The sequence below is a fragment of the Panthera tigris genome, chromosome F3 (assembly GCF_018350195.1).
Source record: "Panthera tigris isolate Pti1 chromosome F3, P.tigris_Pti1_mat1.1, whole genome shotgun sequence".
Lineage (NCBI taxonomy): Eukaryota > Metazoa > Chordata > Mammalia > Carnivora > Felidae > Panthera > Panthera tigris.
Window position 1 is genome coordinate 45,570,821 of NC_056678.1, and position 16,606 is coordinate 45,587,426.

Genomic DNA, 16,606 nt, shown 5'->3' on the forward strand with positions numbered 1-16,606 from the left:
AGACAAGAGCAATTAAGAAGTTATTGTTGCATTTGTCTAGGTGAAAGATAATCAGTGTTTGAATAATGATTCAGGATCCCTTAGTGTAGTTCTAAATTCCAGAAAATTCTGGGGGAAAAAAAGCATTTCTGTTGTTAGTGAGATCTGACCTGACCTGAAATTATATGGTGGCAATTCCAACACTGAATTTTTTTTTTCCACTAGTATAGATGTTGACACATTTAACTGCTTTGAAATAATATTTTAAAGCATAGGTTGCTTCCTAGATGTATTACATTAGGTAAGGTAGATGAAGCACATTGCCTTTCTAAAATCTAAAAAATAATAATAAAATAAAAAAAATAATTCTAAGAGTGGATATCTGGCCCTTAAGAATTATGGATAAGGATTGGAAGCCTGTAGCAAGTGAGGAGAATGGAATGGATAGAGACGGCTTTAGTGATATCAGTAAACCTTGGCTGTCGTATGACATTGGGAAATGAGGGTCAAAGTAGCAGGAAAGAATCAGTTTCTCAGTTCAGGTTAGGGGACAGTGATTAGTATTTTAAAAATGTCTCAGAAGGAGTCATATATTTGAACTTAAGAGGAGAAGTCTAAAGATATATTCACTTCTGTTTTACAGAGTGGGCTTCAGTTTTCTGTAATTTATGCAAAAGAATATACCTAGTTGAATATTCTATCATATTTCCCTGTGTTGATCAGCCATATTGACTAAATCAATTTCTGTTTTATGAAAAGAGTACTGACTTTTTTCTTTTTATCTAACAAGGAATCCCATGATAATTATATATTAACTCATTTGTCTAAGACAGTGGTTTTCAACCAATGGCATTTCAACCAGTGCCTCCTTTATACAGTAAATATTTTGTAACACTTCCTTTTCTACCCTGGAATGAAATTCAAAGTGAATATAAGTATCTATATAGACACATTTAAAATAATAAATATATTAATCGTAATTTGAAGGAGAAACAAAGGGGAATAATAATGTATTTCAATACGTAAATGTGCAGGTATGAATACTCAAGAAAACACAATGGAAAGGAGAGGTACTTGCACCATTAAGTATGTGCCAGCTACTGACATTGCTAATATTAGTAATTAAACATCTTAAATTTGTATAAATGACATACAATGCCAAACAGAATAAAATATATTTTCTCCTAATTTACACAGTAGTTGTCTTCCTAGATAATTTAGTATACAGTTTTGCCCCTTGAACAACATGGGTGTTGTTACGCCAACCCCTTACTGCCCTCTCCCCTCCCCCGCCACATGCCTGGCCCTGCCCTGCACAGTCAACTTTTGATTCCTCCAAAACTTTAATAGCCTACCATTGGCCAGAAGCCTTACCAATAACATAAATAGTTGATTAATGCATATTTTGTATGTTATGTGCATTATGTACTATATAATTACAATAAAGTAAGCTAATGAAAAGAAAATGTTAAGAAAGTCATAGGTAAGAGAAAATACATTTATAGTATTGTACAATATTTACTGAAAAAATTTGTGTAAGTGGACCTGTGCAATTCAAACCTGTATTGTTCAAGATCTATGTCTACTAAAACAGTTCCAAACATACTCTGTATTTATGTGCAAAGTTATCTCCAGTAATGTGCGCTTTGCTGATGGGCTAATAGACACTGTAAAAGCAGTAAAGAAGAGAGAGGCAGAAACATTGTTAGCAGATGCTTGATTTTTCTTTTTTTTTTTTTTTGATGTTGAGTAAATCCTGAGATGTAACTGTAGCAATTTCTTCCATAAAATGTAAAAGAAAAAGTAAATAAATAAGGAAATGAAGGAAAAAGAAAAAAATAATGGGCTCTTTCATATGTTAGCTCGTGAAACCAGGAGTAAGTTTATTATTTATCTGTCCAGGGCATTTGCTGCACCATTTCCCAAGTAATTTTTTATGTTTCTTCATCAATGGTGTTGGGTATGTGTTCATTGTATAGATATCTGACTCATCTACAAATTCAACCTTCTGTTTCTTAATTTAGCTAAAACTATTTTCTAAGAGTATTTATTATCTTAGAACTTTACACATTGTCTTTACTTCTAATGCCAGCTCTAATTGTTTACTTGGGAAGGGAAGGTTTTTTCCCCAAAGTTAACAATACCTTGATCACTTCTCTCAAATATGACTTCTGTGGAAAATTGCATATCTGGCATCTGAGCCTTCCTCGCTCTATGAAAGTAAGGGACGTGGGCTGAGTACCACCCCCACCCCCCCTTAATGTGGCCTGTACCCTCTCATGTACCACCATATTTGGCACTCTATTGTTTTTATGTAACTGAACTTCAATTGTTATTTTTTATGTTTCCTGATTGGACCCATCATCTTTTGAGTTTATGACCGTAGGTCTTGAGGTCAAAGTACAATTAAACTTAAATTTATTTTAGCATTAATCTCTATTGCTTGATATTATAGTTGTTTTGATTGTACAAAATCTATTCCTATGTTATGTATATGTTATCTACCATGTCATTTAGTAATTCTGTGTGCTGTGTGACTATGAATTTGATAAATTGGTAATGCTTTAAATCAATACTAATACATTTCTACCATAGAATTTTTATCAGAATTAAATGAAACTTTATACAGTCCCTGATTTATTTTCCAGACTGTACCTCAAATCTGTCTGCCTCTCCTCTGCTTGTCCAGAAGAGGCATAGGAAAAGTAAGCATTTGCCAAAGGCTGCCTATTTCACTAATGACAGAACTGGGGCTAGAATCCCCTTCCCTCTTGATCACTTAACTCATAATCTAGTACTCTCTCTTTTGAAACATTTTTTCCTGGGGAAAATTGCACACGTAAAAGCATCTCTAAGACAAGTGTCTTTGTGTTGAAACTTTTGTAATTTTATTTATTGTTTTATTTTAATATTATTTAAAAGTACTACTATCCCAAGGTAAATTATTCTTATTTACCTATTTTATTTCAAACAGATCATGTTGTTTGTGAAGAAGAGTTTAAATACGCCATGTTAGCTTTAAACTGTATTTGCCCAGCAACATCTACACTTATTACACTTCTGGTTCATACCTCTAGAGGGCAGTAAGTATATTTTTTCTTTAAGATAATGCATTTTAAATTATAAAAAAAAAATAATATAAGTGTAGTTATGTGATTTAGAGTTACAGTAAGCCAAGATATACAGCTAGATACGTACTAACACTTGTATTTGTGTGAATTATCTTCATATGACAGACAGATGGATACATAGATAGATGGATAGACAGACAAATACAGACTTGTGAAGGGGAAGACCAAGACATAGAAAATTGACAGAGATTTGCTGTTTTTTTTCTAATGAATCTTGAGATAATTTGTTTCATCTTAAATTCTAAGTGTCTACATCATTTGTTAAGTCTAGGATTAGGGCACTGTTTCTATTTTTGAGATACTTAGGAAATAAAATTTTTAGAAATGAGATGATGAGAATCATTCGTATGAGATCTGAAAGCTATTTTCTCTTCTATTCCTAAGGTAAGTTCTTATTTCAAAGCTATATGTACATAATTGACATCAAAATTAAATTTTTATAATTATTACAGAATAACAAAGCATTTGATAAAACTAACAAATGTAGTATAAAAGAAATCACTTTTCATATGCATTTTGAGGTAGATGATGGGGAGTCATATCATCAGACCAATTTGTTCTATGATAGAGTTTGTATTTGACTCAGATGATCAAGGAAAGTGTACAGTGAGTACAGTCCCCACTCTTATTTGAAGAGACAACGTTGCATTGCATTTCATACCTTTTCCTATTCTTTATTTGGTATTTTAGACAAAATGTTGATTTTATAGGAAAATTTTACTGTGGTGCTTGTGATTGTGATTATTTAAATTTAGTAAGTTAATTGATATTTAAGTGAAGTGCCAAGTCAAATAAATCAAGAAAAAAATGAAAATTCTTTTTTGGGATTTAATACCAGGTGGAGTAAGTTGCTAATTGGAAATAGCAAATGCCCTGCAATATGTCCAGGTAGATTTTACTCTCTTACCTCTAATTATGTCTCTGCTCTACTGAGATAGTAAGATTGTCCAAGGATTAATTTTCTTAAAGTTCTAAATGAAAATATTTCTATTCTGTGCATTTGTAAGCCTTTAATTTGTGCAGTGGAAAAGATGCAACAGGGTCATGAATGAATTGTTTTTCTTTGAAGAAAGTATGCAGCATTTTGATGAAATTAAACACTGGAACTATTTTAACACCAATGAATGGAACATTCACAGAACTCATCACATGGGCTCATTATTTTGCCACACCCTTTTTGTCGTAGAATCATACAACTTTAGAACTGAAGATCTAGTCTCACTTTATTGTTGTAGAAAGGATAAAATGTGCCCATCAACACTAACATACATCATTACTCATAGACTGGTTGAATTACGCTGTTCAAGTCACAGTAAATACTATTTACTGGCACATACACTATTGCCCTAGTGAACAAATGCACTTGATATAAGCTAAAAAAGAATTTTAGTGACCCTTAAAATAGGACTTTTCCCAATATACTTTAATGAATTTTGTCTTATTAAAAAAGAATGTTGTTGAAGACCTTGTTACCACATAATTAAGGATTGTCCATGAATAAAATTGACCAGCAAAATTATGTCACAATAAATGTGATAGTCCACCAGCATAATTTTCTTCATAGCAACTTTATTGAGACATAATTCACATGTCATAGAATTCAACTGTCTACAGTGTACGATTTAATATCTTAGTGTATTCACAGAATTGTGCAAACATCACCACTATCTAACTCCTGAATCTTTTCATCACCCCATAAAGACATGTTCTATCTTTTAGTAGTCACTCACATTTTCCCACAACCCTTTCATCCCCACACAATCACTAGTCTACCCTGTCACCATAGGTTTTCCTATTGTGGACATTGCATATTGCATATAAATGGAATCATACAATATGCGCTTTGTTTTTTGTTTTGTTTTGTGTTGTGTTTTTGGACTGGTTTCTTTCACTTGACGTAATGTTTTTAAGGTTCATCTGTGTTGTAATATGCATCAGTACTTCATTCCTTTGTACAACTGAACAATATTTCATTATTTGTATATATCATATTTATTTTTTATTCATCAGCTGATGGATATTTGGGCTGTTTTCAGCATTGTAAATAAAAATGCTTTTAACATGCATGAAAAGATTTTTATGTGGACATATACTTTCACTGCTTTTGTTTATACTGCAGAGTTACATGGTAACTCTGTTTAGGAACTGCCAGAATGTTTTCCCAGGAGACTTTAACATTTTGCATTCCCACCAGCAGGGTAGCAGGGGTCCAATTTTTTTTTTTTCCACAATCTCAGCAACACTTGTTATGGTCCAATTTTTGATTATAACCATCCTAGTGGATGCAAAATAGTGTCTCACTATGGTTTTGATTTGAATTTCATTCATGGCTAATAACCTTGAACATTATTTCATCTGTTTATTAGACATTTGTATATCTTCTTTGAAGAAAAGCCTACTTAGGACCTTTGCCAATTTTTAAAAATTGGGTTATTTGTCTTTGATTATTGGGTAGTAAGAGCTTTTGTATTTTCTAAATTCAAGTACCTAAATCAGATATATACCATCACTTGAACATATGTAATCATCCAAATAAATCACTCAGTTTAACATATCTAATATATTTTATTAAATGTATTGTTTGACCAAGTATTTATATTGTCTTTTGTATTATGCATTAACTGAAGATATAGTCAAGATTCCCCTATTAACAGAACATGTTTGAAGTTTTGCCCTTAAACATCAGCAGAAATTAGAGAGTTTAAATATACTGAATTCATAATAAGAGAACAAACTGGGAGGTGAATTAAGTAGTATAATGGGGAAAATGTTGAATAGTCTAAGAAATGTTTTATGCAAGGATTATCAAACCCTTAATTGAAAACAAAGCTTACAATTAATGCTCAATTTCTCCACTTTAAAAAGGAGAGATTATACTACTAAAACTTCATTTTATAATAAATGGTGATTTTGACTACAAATAGTTGATATTCACAAGCTGTTGTGTACTATATTAGTTGGTAAGAAGTGAAAAGAGAAATTTATACTTTAGGATCCAACAAGCTGAGAAGTAAATATAATATAAAACATGTAATGGTCTAATTTAAAAATATATCTTTAAATGAAGTGTTATATAGATTATAGTATTGAGAGAAAATAATAAATATGAATTCTGAAACAAATGAGATAAATCAAGAGTTGAGATCAAAGATCAGCTCTTTCATGACAGACCTGCCTTAGTTCACAGTGATAATGGAGTTCCTAATTCAGCTCTAGGGATAGACTCACCCACTCAAACACCTTTGTCTTCTTCTTAGTTCTCTTCTAGCCAGTGGAAATGGGGACAAAGATGGAAGTCACATATTAAGGATGAATTGCTTACCTCTGGACTTTTATAGAAAAGGAATATTAATTTAAAAAAATTCTATCTTATATTTTGGAGTCTCTACAGCAACTTAGCCAATACCCTGACTAATATAGCTTCCATGGCGATTAGCACTCTTAACGATCTTACGTTCTTTCTTCTTGTATATTAATATATTCATTCCAGTTCTAGTTGATGTATAAGTCATAAAGTAACTTGTAGATGACTTCAAATAAGTGGTTTCATTTTATTCATTGAGAGTTTCCTCTGTATTTTGGCACTTCACTATTTTCCCCCCTCAGTTCATTTGCATTTGAGTGTTCAGTGCAGTTGGCAGTGGTATTCCTTATTCTTGATTAAGTTAACATTTTTATTTATTCAGCAGTCTTACCAGGAAGATGAACGTAAGTTTATTCTTTGGACAGAAATTACTGTAGGCTGTTGGACATCGACCATGATGATTTTAAGCAAGGAAACACTGATATCAGGCCAGTTGATAGATACTCATCTGACCCATCTTGATGACATTTCATCCTTGTCAAATTGAAATTTTTCTTTTCTTTTCAATTTATTTTCATTCAAATAATATTTCATTATTCCGTTGAAGAGGTTGAATTTTTGGCCTCAGTGATAATCAATGGGAAAGAAAGAGAATCGCTAAGAAAAATACTGCAAAGTTAGAATTTACAGAACTTGGCTACTGAATAGATATGAATGTAGGAAAAAGGAAAGAAAAAGAAAAATCTCTAGACGTGTGTCTAGATGGTAGAGAACTATAAAACATGTGGTTTGATAGAAGAAAAAGGAGTTTAATATGAATATATTTGCCTCCTAAACAGATATACTTAGTGGTGGTAATTACTGCTTCTCTTGGTTCCTGAGGTGGGGTCAGTGCTATTTTGGGTCCATGAAATAGGGGTCGGGTGAAAGTAGAAATAGTGGGGATTTGGGAGAAGTGACAACTTAAACTTTTCCTGTTAGGTAACAGGTGGAAGAAAAGGGGAGCAAATACAGCACAGTGCAGTGGAATAAATAGGAGTAAGGATTTCTAAAACAAACCAGATAGTAAAAATATAGATGATTTAAGATGGATGGATGCTGAGCAAATGGGCTTGGTAGGTCACAGGTCTCTGGGGACTTCTGACAAAACAATTCTGGACAGTGGAGACTTTCTCATTTTGATAAAAGGTGAACAAACAGAGATGGTAAGAAAGCGAAGCCTGGTTGAAGGCTACCACTTCATTAGGTTTGTCCATGAAGATGAGAAAGAAAAATAATGAAAGCTCTATTGCACAGAAATGTTAAGGACAGCTTTTTCTAAATATGTTTCATGCACATCTATGTGTATTTATCTGTTTATTTTCTTTTTGCTTTTAAAGTTTAATTAGTAGGGTAAGTACCAGTGAGGAGACAGAGATTGAAAATACAACCAGAGGGTAGGGGATGGGATCTGGAGAATGTCTGGAATATCTCTACTTAGTAAGGAGAAGAATCGTTTCTTCCTTAAGAATGGTAAGGAAAGGGGTAGCTTACAGTAATTTTATTTATGCACAATAAAGAATATTACACTGGCTAAAAATATGTTCTGCTCTACGTAACAGCTAAAATTAAGGGTGGTATTTTATTTTATAAGTGAAATATCTGGGGATCAGCATCTAGAGCAGCTTATCTGACTCAACAGTGCACCCAGTTCTTTCCATTTTTTTTTTAAATTACAACATTTTAGCCAGTAGACTTAATCCTCAGGATTCTCTCATTGTAATCACAAAATGTCTGCTTTGGTTCAGGCTATTCTCTTCTAGGTAGGAAGAAGGAGAATGACAAAGGAGCAAAGTATTGCCAACTGAGACTATTTATTAAAGCTTTCCATGAAGCCCAACCATTGCCTTTCCACTTCTTAAGATACAGTTATAGTTTGCATATTAGGATATGAGTTTGATTCTACTTATGTCTATTAGCAATGTAAATAATTTTAAATAAAATGTGTGTGTATATATATATATATATATATATATATATATATATGCTTTGTGTACATAGACATATAAACACACATATTTACTTACATTTGTATGTTTACTTTTTTAAAATAATTAGGTTATATATCACAAGAACAAAAGATAAATCAAAGGATCTTATCTGAGGGTATATTGAATCATACAAATAACTGTGAAAGCCTAAGTTTTATATGTGAAATACTGTGAAGGTCATTGCATCCTATTAGAGGGGGAGCTAAAATGTGGTGATGCAAACTTGGCCCTATTAAAAAATATTGTTAAATATATCCATAGTATAGTTGCTAATTATTATTACTTCTTGATAGTTGGCCTTTTACCTGAATTTTAACATATTAACTATCAGTGAGCCAAACCCAAGCATGTTATTATTATAAAATATGTGGATCAGAAACTTCTTTCATTAAAGTGGCAACTAAAACTGGACTTTCTGGGAACTGCATATCCTAGTCACAACTAATATTCCCTCTGTTTGGTAGTGTTTATGCCGCAAATGGGGCTCATAAATTCAGGGAGGAAATGTGACAGAGATAAAAGATCCCCGGTTCTGGCAGCTTGAAACAGTTGACTCACTAACTGGGAGAGTTAACTAACATGGAACTGATTACATACTCCATTTAATTCTCAATCATTTTCTATGGAAAATTTGAGCTAATAATTTTCTCATCCATTACTTTATTCATTTATTTGACAGTTATTTATTGACTGCTTACTGTGTGACAGAACCATTCCAGGTGTTGTGGTTTCCACAAGGAAACCAACAGAAAAATTCCAGCTGTCATGAAGCTTTTATTCTACTTGAGGAGACACATAGTAAACAAAAATAAATAAGTTAAATATATAACCTCTCTTGGAAGGCAGTAGTGCAAAGGGAAAAATAAAGCAGAAAAGAACAATGGGAAGCTCAAATATGGAACAGTGTATCCAACTTAAATAATAGAGTCACGGAAGACCTCATCAAGGTGTTGATATTTAATCAGTGACCTGAGTAGGTTAAGGTAGTGAGCCATGTAGATTATTCTGAGATGTGAGTCTCCACTCTGAAGGAAAGGCAAAGACTCTGAGATACAAACACATCTGATGACTTGGGAAACAGCAAGTAGGCCAGTGTAGCTATAACCAAGGGATGAGAAAGGTAGTAAATGCTGAGATCTGACAGGGAAACAAGGGCCTTCTAGGTCATTATAAGGGTAGTGGCTATCATTCTGAAATGAAAAAATCATTGAAAGAGTCTGAGCAAAAGAGTGGTAGGAACTGAATAATAAGAGGAACAAACTCATTGGCTTCTTGGTTGAGCAAAGCAATCAAGAGATTATGGGGATAACCTAAGCCAGAGAAGTTAAACCTTGTTTTGGCAAGGGCACAAGCATGTGATGAGAAGTGCTGAGATTCTAGATGTATTTTGAAGGCATTGTTGTCAGCAGTTTTTGATTAGAGTTGGGGCAGAAGGAGAAGAGTCTAGCATGAATGCAGAGTTTTGGACTTGGAAGAGTATAATTGTGATTTACCGCAATTAAGGGGACCGTGGAAGATCAGGATTTTTATTGTAGACATGATCGGTTTAAGATACTTGTTAGACTCCCTGAATTGTGTCCAGTATACAGTGTGGAGCTTAGGGACAATTCTACATGGATGATAGAAATGTGGTTGTCATCAGCATACAGACACTTTAAAACCATGAAACTGGATGAAGTCCCTTCACAGGATTATTTTGAGGATTACTTATAGCCATGCCAGACCATAGTAGGTGGGGACTCTTTGGTTCCCTTACTGGCTGTATTCACCTGTGTCAAGGGAGTCAGATTTTATGTGCATCAAAACTATTTTTTAAAATTTGGTCGGAGACAGTTTGAGGGTGGCAGGAGAGTTGCTTTAAAGACAAAGCTGGACACCTAGAACCATATACGTATTTGTGATGGAGAAGAAAAAGACTCAGGCCATGCACACATGTATTTTATATGTAAATTAGAATATGTTCAAAACTTTGGTTATTTTTTTGAAAGAAGAATGACATGAATGAACACAGTCCTTCCAAGCAATAAACAGTGAAGGTGTATAATTTACCATGGCCAATCTTTTGAATCACTGTCTTAAGACACAGGGTTCCTTGGTGTAATGGTTAGCTTTCTGGACTCTGAATCACTGTCTTAAGTATTACAGAGATTAGGACTACATATGTTTTGAAAAAGATGACTCAAATATGTACAATGTGAGGCATTTTACTCTCAAGCAATATATTATATTATTCAGTCATGGAATAATTTTTATAGAAGAAAGCCAAATAGAATTGTAGGAGGTATAAAAGTATTTTTCTTCTAAAAATATATAGGGTTTTAGTGACCTTTTCAAAGTTTGTTTGGAAGAAATGCATTATAAAAATAACTAAAATAAGAAAATTGTTAAACTCAGTAAAATTATTTTAAAATTTAGCAGAAGAGAAAAAGATTAAAAAAATCAGATACCAGAGAAAATGGTTAAATTATATGACTATAAACAGATAACAGTTGCTGGCAGATTCAGGTAATGATAATACATCATTACAAAGTGTTACAATAATTTTATTTTGATTTACATGGCCACAAAAAAGAAGACTTCAAATACAAATCAATTGGTGTGTGATATAAATATATATTTTAAGTATTTTGAATAAATGAAAAGATACAAGAATTCCAATGATACGTTCCGTAAATACATAGTAGAAATAAGGGAGAAGCAAAATTGCTTTTATAGTTTAGTAAAATCAATTTTTAAAAAGTTGCAATTTCATAAATATGTTCCCTGGCAGGGTTATTTCATAAGAAGCCCTTCATTAAGGTACCGGGTGAGTGTGTTCTATCCATCAATGGGATCTGGAAACTGCATATTTGGGTTATTATTGCAATGCTTTTTGTAAAATGAAAGCTAAACACTATTACATTTTGTCTGTTTTCAATGTAATTGGTCTCTTTAAAAATAGAACACCTTCATTTGTGGTTATTTCCTTAGCTTGCAAAATTTTATCATACCTCTAACCACATGCAACGTGTTTGTAAAATTATAGAAAAATAGTCTTATTCAGCTTTCTATCATGAGCATTATAATTGTATTCATTTAAACTTAAGTGAAATTTAGGATTTCTCAAGTAACTATTTCACCAGAGATTGCTTAATAGTTTTGGGAAATCTTCAGCCACAGTAGAAACACATTAAGCCAATATGCAGTGAAATTAATTTCTGTGTGTGGCATATAAATAGTGGTTTTGTTATTTCATAGAATTGCCAAATTTGTGTTCCAAGGCACAATTAATAATGCTTTTGGATGGATGTTAGTAATTTTCCTGAAAAATAAAATTACGTGCTCAAATAAGATTGGGAAATGCTGGATTACATATTAAAATTTTAATGGCTTTAAAAAATCTTTTTATTTTAGCTAAATTTAGACTTACAGAAAATTGCAAAAATAGTCCAGAGTTCCTACATACCCTTCCCATATTAACTTCCCTTAATGTTTACATCTTACATTATCATAGTGCAGTTTTCCAATTAACATTGGTACGATACAAGTGACTAAATTATTGGCCTTATTTGAATTTCACCAGTTTTACCATTAATATCCCTTCTCTGTTCCAGGATCTTTTCCAAGATCCTGCATTGCATTTAGTTGTTATTTCTCCTAAGCCTCCTCCAATCGGTGGCAGTTCCTGTGTAAGATTGGAATCAGTATAAACTCATGACATTTAATACACATTTATGCAAAGATAGATTCAGAAATATAGATGTGTATCTCTATGGGTCTGTGGGCACATACACATATAATTCCTAGCTCTGTTTACTTAGAGAGCCTCGAAGCAATGACAGCTCAGTAGCACTTAGCACACTTTAATGCTCACATCTCAGTTACTAAACATAATTCTTTAATAAAAACAACCAGGGCTCCTTGGGGAATCAAGGATTGGTTGAATCCAGGATGAGGGCAGAGAAAGTGTAAGAGGAGTCTGGAAAGTCTTTTGGTGCCAGAAATTAAGGAGTTGCTCAGAAGAGTGTGAGGGGTCATCAAAATGACACAAGAAGTAACCTGAAGGAGTTCCTAATAAGCCAAGGTGGGACAATTTGAGAAACAAAATAAATAATGATAACATTAGATTTTGACCCATAAAATCAAGTAACTACACTGATGTAAATAAGCAGTGGGATAAATAAATAAGTGGGAAAGAAGGAATAGCTCTTTCTTACTTAAGAATTCCAACTAATAAATGTAGAAGGAAGAGAGAGATAGGAAGTCATCATTAGGCAAACAGTTGTTGTAGACACAATCATCTAAAGGGTGCTAATATTAGTGGGTGATAATTTAAAGACAGCCAGGATCACTGTGTGGTTTCAACATGCCTGTCCATGATATTTGATAACTATGAAAGGAAAAATTACAATTTTATAGTGAAATAACCTTCTAGACACTGCCTTAATCAAGAGATCAAGGTAAACATCACCTTGATCACCCACAAAAAGAGATGTCAACTTCATGTAATCCCTATGATGCACTAAGAAGTACATGACAGAAAAAAAGAAGTACATGACATAATTTCTTTGGTATTCCTGCCAGCATGTTCTGATTATGAGAAAAACATAAGACATACCAGTATTGAGAACATCCTACCACATAATTGACCAGTACTCTTCCAAATTTCAAGGTGGTGAAAGACAAGGGGAGCCCGAGGAACTGAATATTTCTTTTTAAACATTTTTGTCAGCTTTATTTGAGAGTGATTTAAATATTTTAGATAGTATTTTGACTGGAGGAATTCTCCAAGCAAAATCTTTAAGAAAAAAATATATCTGGAGACAACAAAGAGCAGGGTCAATGGCAGGTAGGGCAATATTTTGTATATATCTTTTTTTTGTTGTTGTTTTTAGGTAAGCTCTACACCACAATGTGGGACTTGAACTCACAACCCTGAGATCAAGAGTCTTATGCTCTACCGACTGACCCAGCCAGGTGCCCCTATTTTGTTGTATCTTTGAACCTAAGCAGAACTATAGGGACCTGGGCTAGAGATTGCAGAAGGCTTCATTGTTTCTCTGACCTCAGATGAAAATTAGCCATGAGACTTCCTTTGTCTATGACACTCCAACATCCAGGAAGTCCTTATTTTCAATACTGTGTTGAGCAAATAGGCAAATCGAATGTCTTTTACCATCTCCAGAGAAAGGACCGAGAAGGGAGGGAAGCACAGACAGAGGTACAGATTAAGGTTGGAGAGTTTTTCACCTTTTAATACTGAGCTAGTCACAGAGGGCCCAGGGAATCAGTTGCCATGAGAGAGGAGGAGAAAGTTTCTTAAAAGTAAGATTATAGTTACCACCTTGACTGAAAGAAAGGAAAATGAAAAAAAAAATGTGAGGGTGGGTGGCGGGACAAGCTCAAGAGTTACCTTTAGTTCGGTTGGAAGTTTTGCATTCCAAAACTGTGACAGAAAATTATGTTTCGCAATCTGGCAGATCTAATCCAGTCACCCTCTTCCCGTAAGAACCTAAAAGTAGAGTGTTTACAAGGATGACGAGCACTTGGTTTTCCTTTAGAGCAAAACATAATTGTTTTCTCCAGTTCTAATGTTTGATTGCTCTGTTTCAAGTCATTGTCACTTGAAGTATAAATCTTGAAATTTATTTGATAGAACTTTCTTAAATCCGAGGCTCTATTTCCGTTAACATGTTGATTGTATACTTTTCAGTGCTTTCAATCAGAACTGAGAATATTAACAGGCTTTTTTTCTCTCCCACCAAACCTCAAGTCTCCTTTCCATCCTTAATACCTCACACCATTAGGAACCTAGTAACTTACTGCTACTCAGACTTCCAGACAAGAAAGGAAGGCCATAGAAAGGGCTTTTACATATTTCCTTCCCCTGTCCTTTGCTTTTCCACTACGGAGCGTGAATTTCACTGCATCAGGAAACTACTTTTTCTCCTAAAACTCTTCCACCTCACATTACCCTGCTCTAAAGTGCTTCAATTTTCCTGGCCATTGTATTAGTTTGCTAGGACTGCCATAACAAAGAAACTGGGTGGCTTACATTTTTTTTCTTTTTCTTTCTTTCTTTTTTTTTTATTTGAGAGAGAGAGAGAGAGAGCCCAAATAGAGGAGAGTGGGCCAGGGGAGATTGAGAGAGAATCCCAAGCAGGCTGTCTGCTCAGTGTTGAGGAAAGTGGGTGGCTTAAATAATCGAAATTCAATTTCGCACAGTCCTGGAAGTTGGAAGTCCAAAATCAAGATAGTGGCCGGTTCGTTTTCTCCTGGGGCTTCTCTCCAGGCTTGCAGATGGCTGTCTTCTCATTGTGTCCTTACGTGGTCTTGCCTATGTGAGCATGTATCTCTCAAGTCTCTTTGTGTGGCCAGATCTCTCTTACGAAGACACCAGATTGGACTAGGGCTCACACTAAGAGCCCCATTTCAACTTAATTACTTCCTTAAAGGCTCTGTCACATTCTGAAGAATTAAGGGTTAGGACTTTAACATAAGATTTTGTAGGGGGATGAAATTCATCCATAACAGCTTTGGAGTTGGGAGATACCATGGGTTTTATTGGGACACATCTATAGATTGTTATTATTTCCACTAGACAAACAGTTCTGCTGGTTCTGTGGAAACCATTTTTTCATCATGGAAATTGAGGAAGATGGCATTGTCTGTATTTCTCTAATAGTCATTTTTCCATTTCTCCCATGAAAAACGTTTTTAAAAAAGGACTTCAAGATTAGAGGTCTGAATGGAAGTAATCACAAGAGAGATGCTGCTTATTTTTCTTTCATGTAAGTTAACGTGTACTGAAAATCTCCACAGAAATGCATTTTATTCGGTGTGTCTAAAATCTACTTGATTACCTGAGAAATGTTTTTCTAAGCATACCTATTAAAAGATCAATTGGAACAGTATTTTATTAGACATATTTTGAGCAATCTGGATGTTGCTCTAGTCTGGCAGTCCGCTGCTTGGAAAGCCTTTAGCAGCTCATCATTCATTATCAAATTAGATTCAAATATGTCCATTTAATTTAAGGCCCTCTATACTCTAGTCCTAATTTATTTTTATATCCTTATCTCCCATGATTCTCTTATATATATCATGTTCCCCAAATAACATGATCCTAAATATACTTTGCGGTTTCCACCTTCTACATCTTTTTAAAAATGTTGATACTGTTGCATTGAATTCATTTCTTCTGGCTTTTCTGGAGGCTTTGGCTAAATCAAAAATTCTATTTCCTCATGAATATTTTTAAACTTCCCAATTTAATGTGATTTTTCATTTTTATGAGCTTGCATAGAATTTTAGTATACCCTGCCCGAGTATGTATTATGTTTTTTTCTGTATCTATTTTTTCCTGCTTAGTAGGCTATAATTTCATCAAGGTAGAGAACATGTTGTACTCATTCTTATGCCTTCTAAGATGTTTTTCACAGCATGGATGCTCAATAAATATTAATTAAATAAATGAAGTAAAGGATTCACTAAGATGATTCATTGAACCCCTTGCTTCAAACTAGTTTATGATCCACATGCCTTTGTCTGCTCTCCCTCATGAGACTCCGTTGATATGATGACAGAGAAATAAAAAATGATAAGCTTTCATTAATGAAAAATAAGTGAAAGGTGTAAGAAATTTCAGTGAATTTCTGAGAGATGGAAAAAGGAATATTTTCTGATGAACTATTCCCTACCTCCCAGAAGGATTAGAGGCTGATGCACCAGGACAAAATGGCAGCTCCCAGTGAGGCTCTAGGGTACATGATCTCTAGAAAAAGAAAGCAAATCTTCATTGAATTCCTGTGTACTATACAAGTTACCCTTTTCCCATCTATCATAGTACCATTCCCTTGTAGTTAAGTTTAGTCAGACATTTATCACTGGGAAAAATCAGATTTTTTTCTGAAGAAACTAGAAGAAAATGTCTGAATTATATGCTAGTAGACAGTTTGGAGTTGGGGTTCAATCTTCTATAATTAGGCATTTAGTGGCCCCAGACTGAATAGTGTGATCCCTTCCTGTTCACCATAAAGTGTAACCTGCCACTTAACAAAACATTTACAGACAAAGGAATCCGTTTAATATCCCTATACCTCATACTTAGAAGTTTGAAATATGGCTCCTGCAATTTGTTGACTATCAGCATGCAGTATGAAATTAAGGAAATAAATCCAGCC

At 34.0% G+C, this 16,606-nt stretch overlaps 1 protein-coding gene across 3 annotated transcripts in view; it reads left to right on the forward strand.

The window, feature by feature from the left end:
* Positions 1–16,606, forward strand: part of KCNT2 (potassium sodium-activated channel subfamily T member 2) — a 360,405-nt gene that overhangs the window by 223,319 nt on the left and 120,480 nt on the right. For all 3 annotated transcript variants that reach the window (XM_042976234.1, XM_042976237.1, XM_042976236.1), the window contains exon 14: positions 2,954–3,062. In XM_042976234.1, the coding sequence (XP_042832168.1) occupies positions 2,954–3,062 (109 nt within the window). The remainder of the gene's footprint in view (positions 1–2,953; positions 3,063–16,606) is intronic.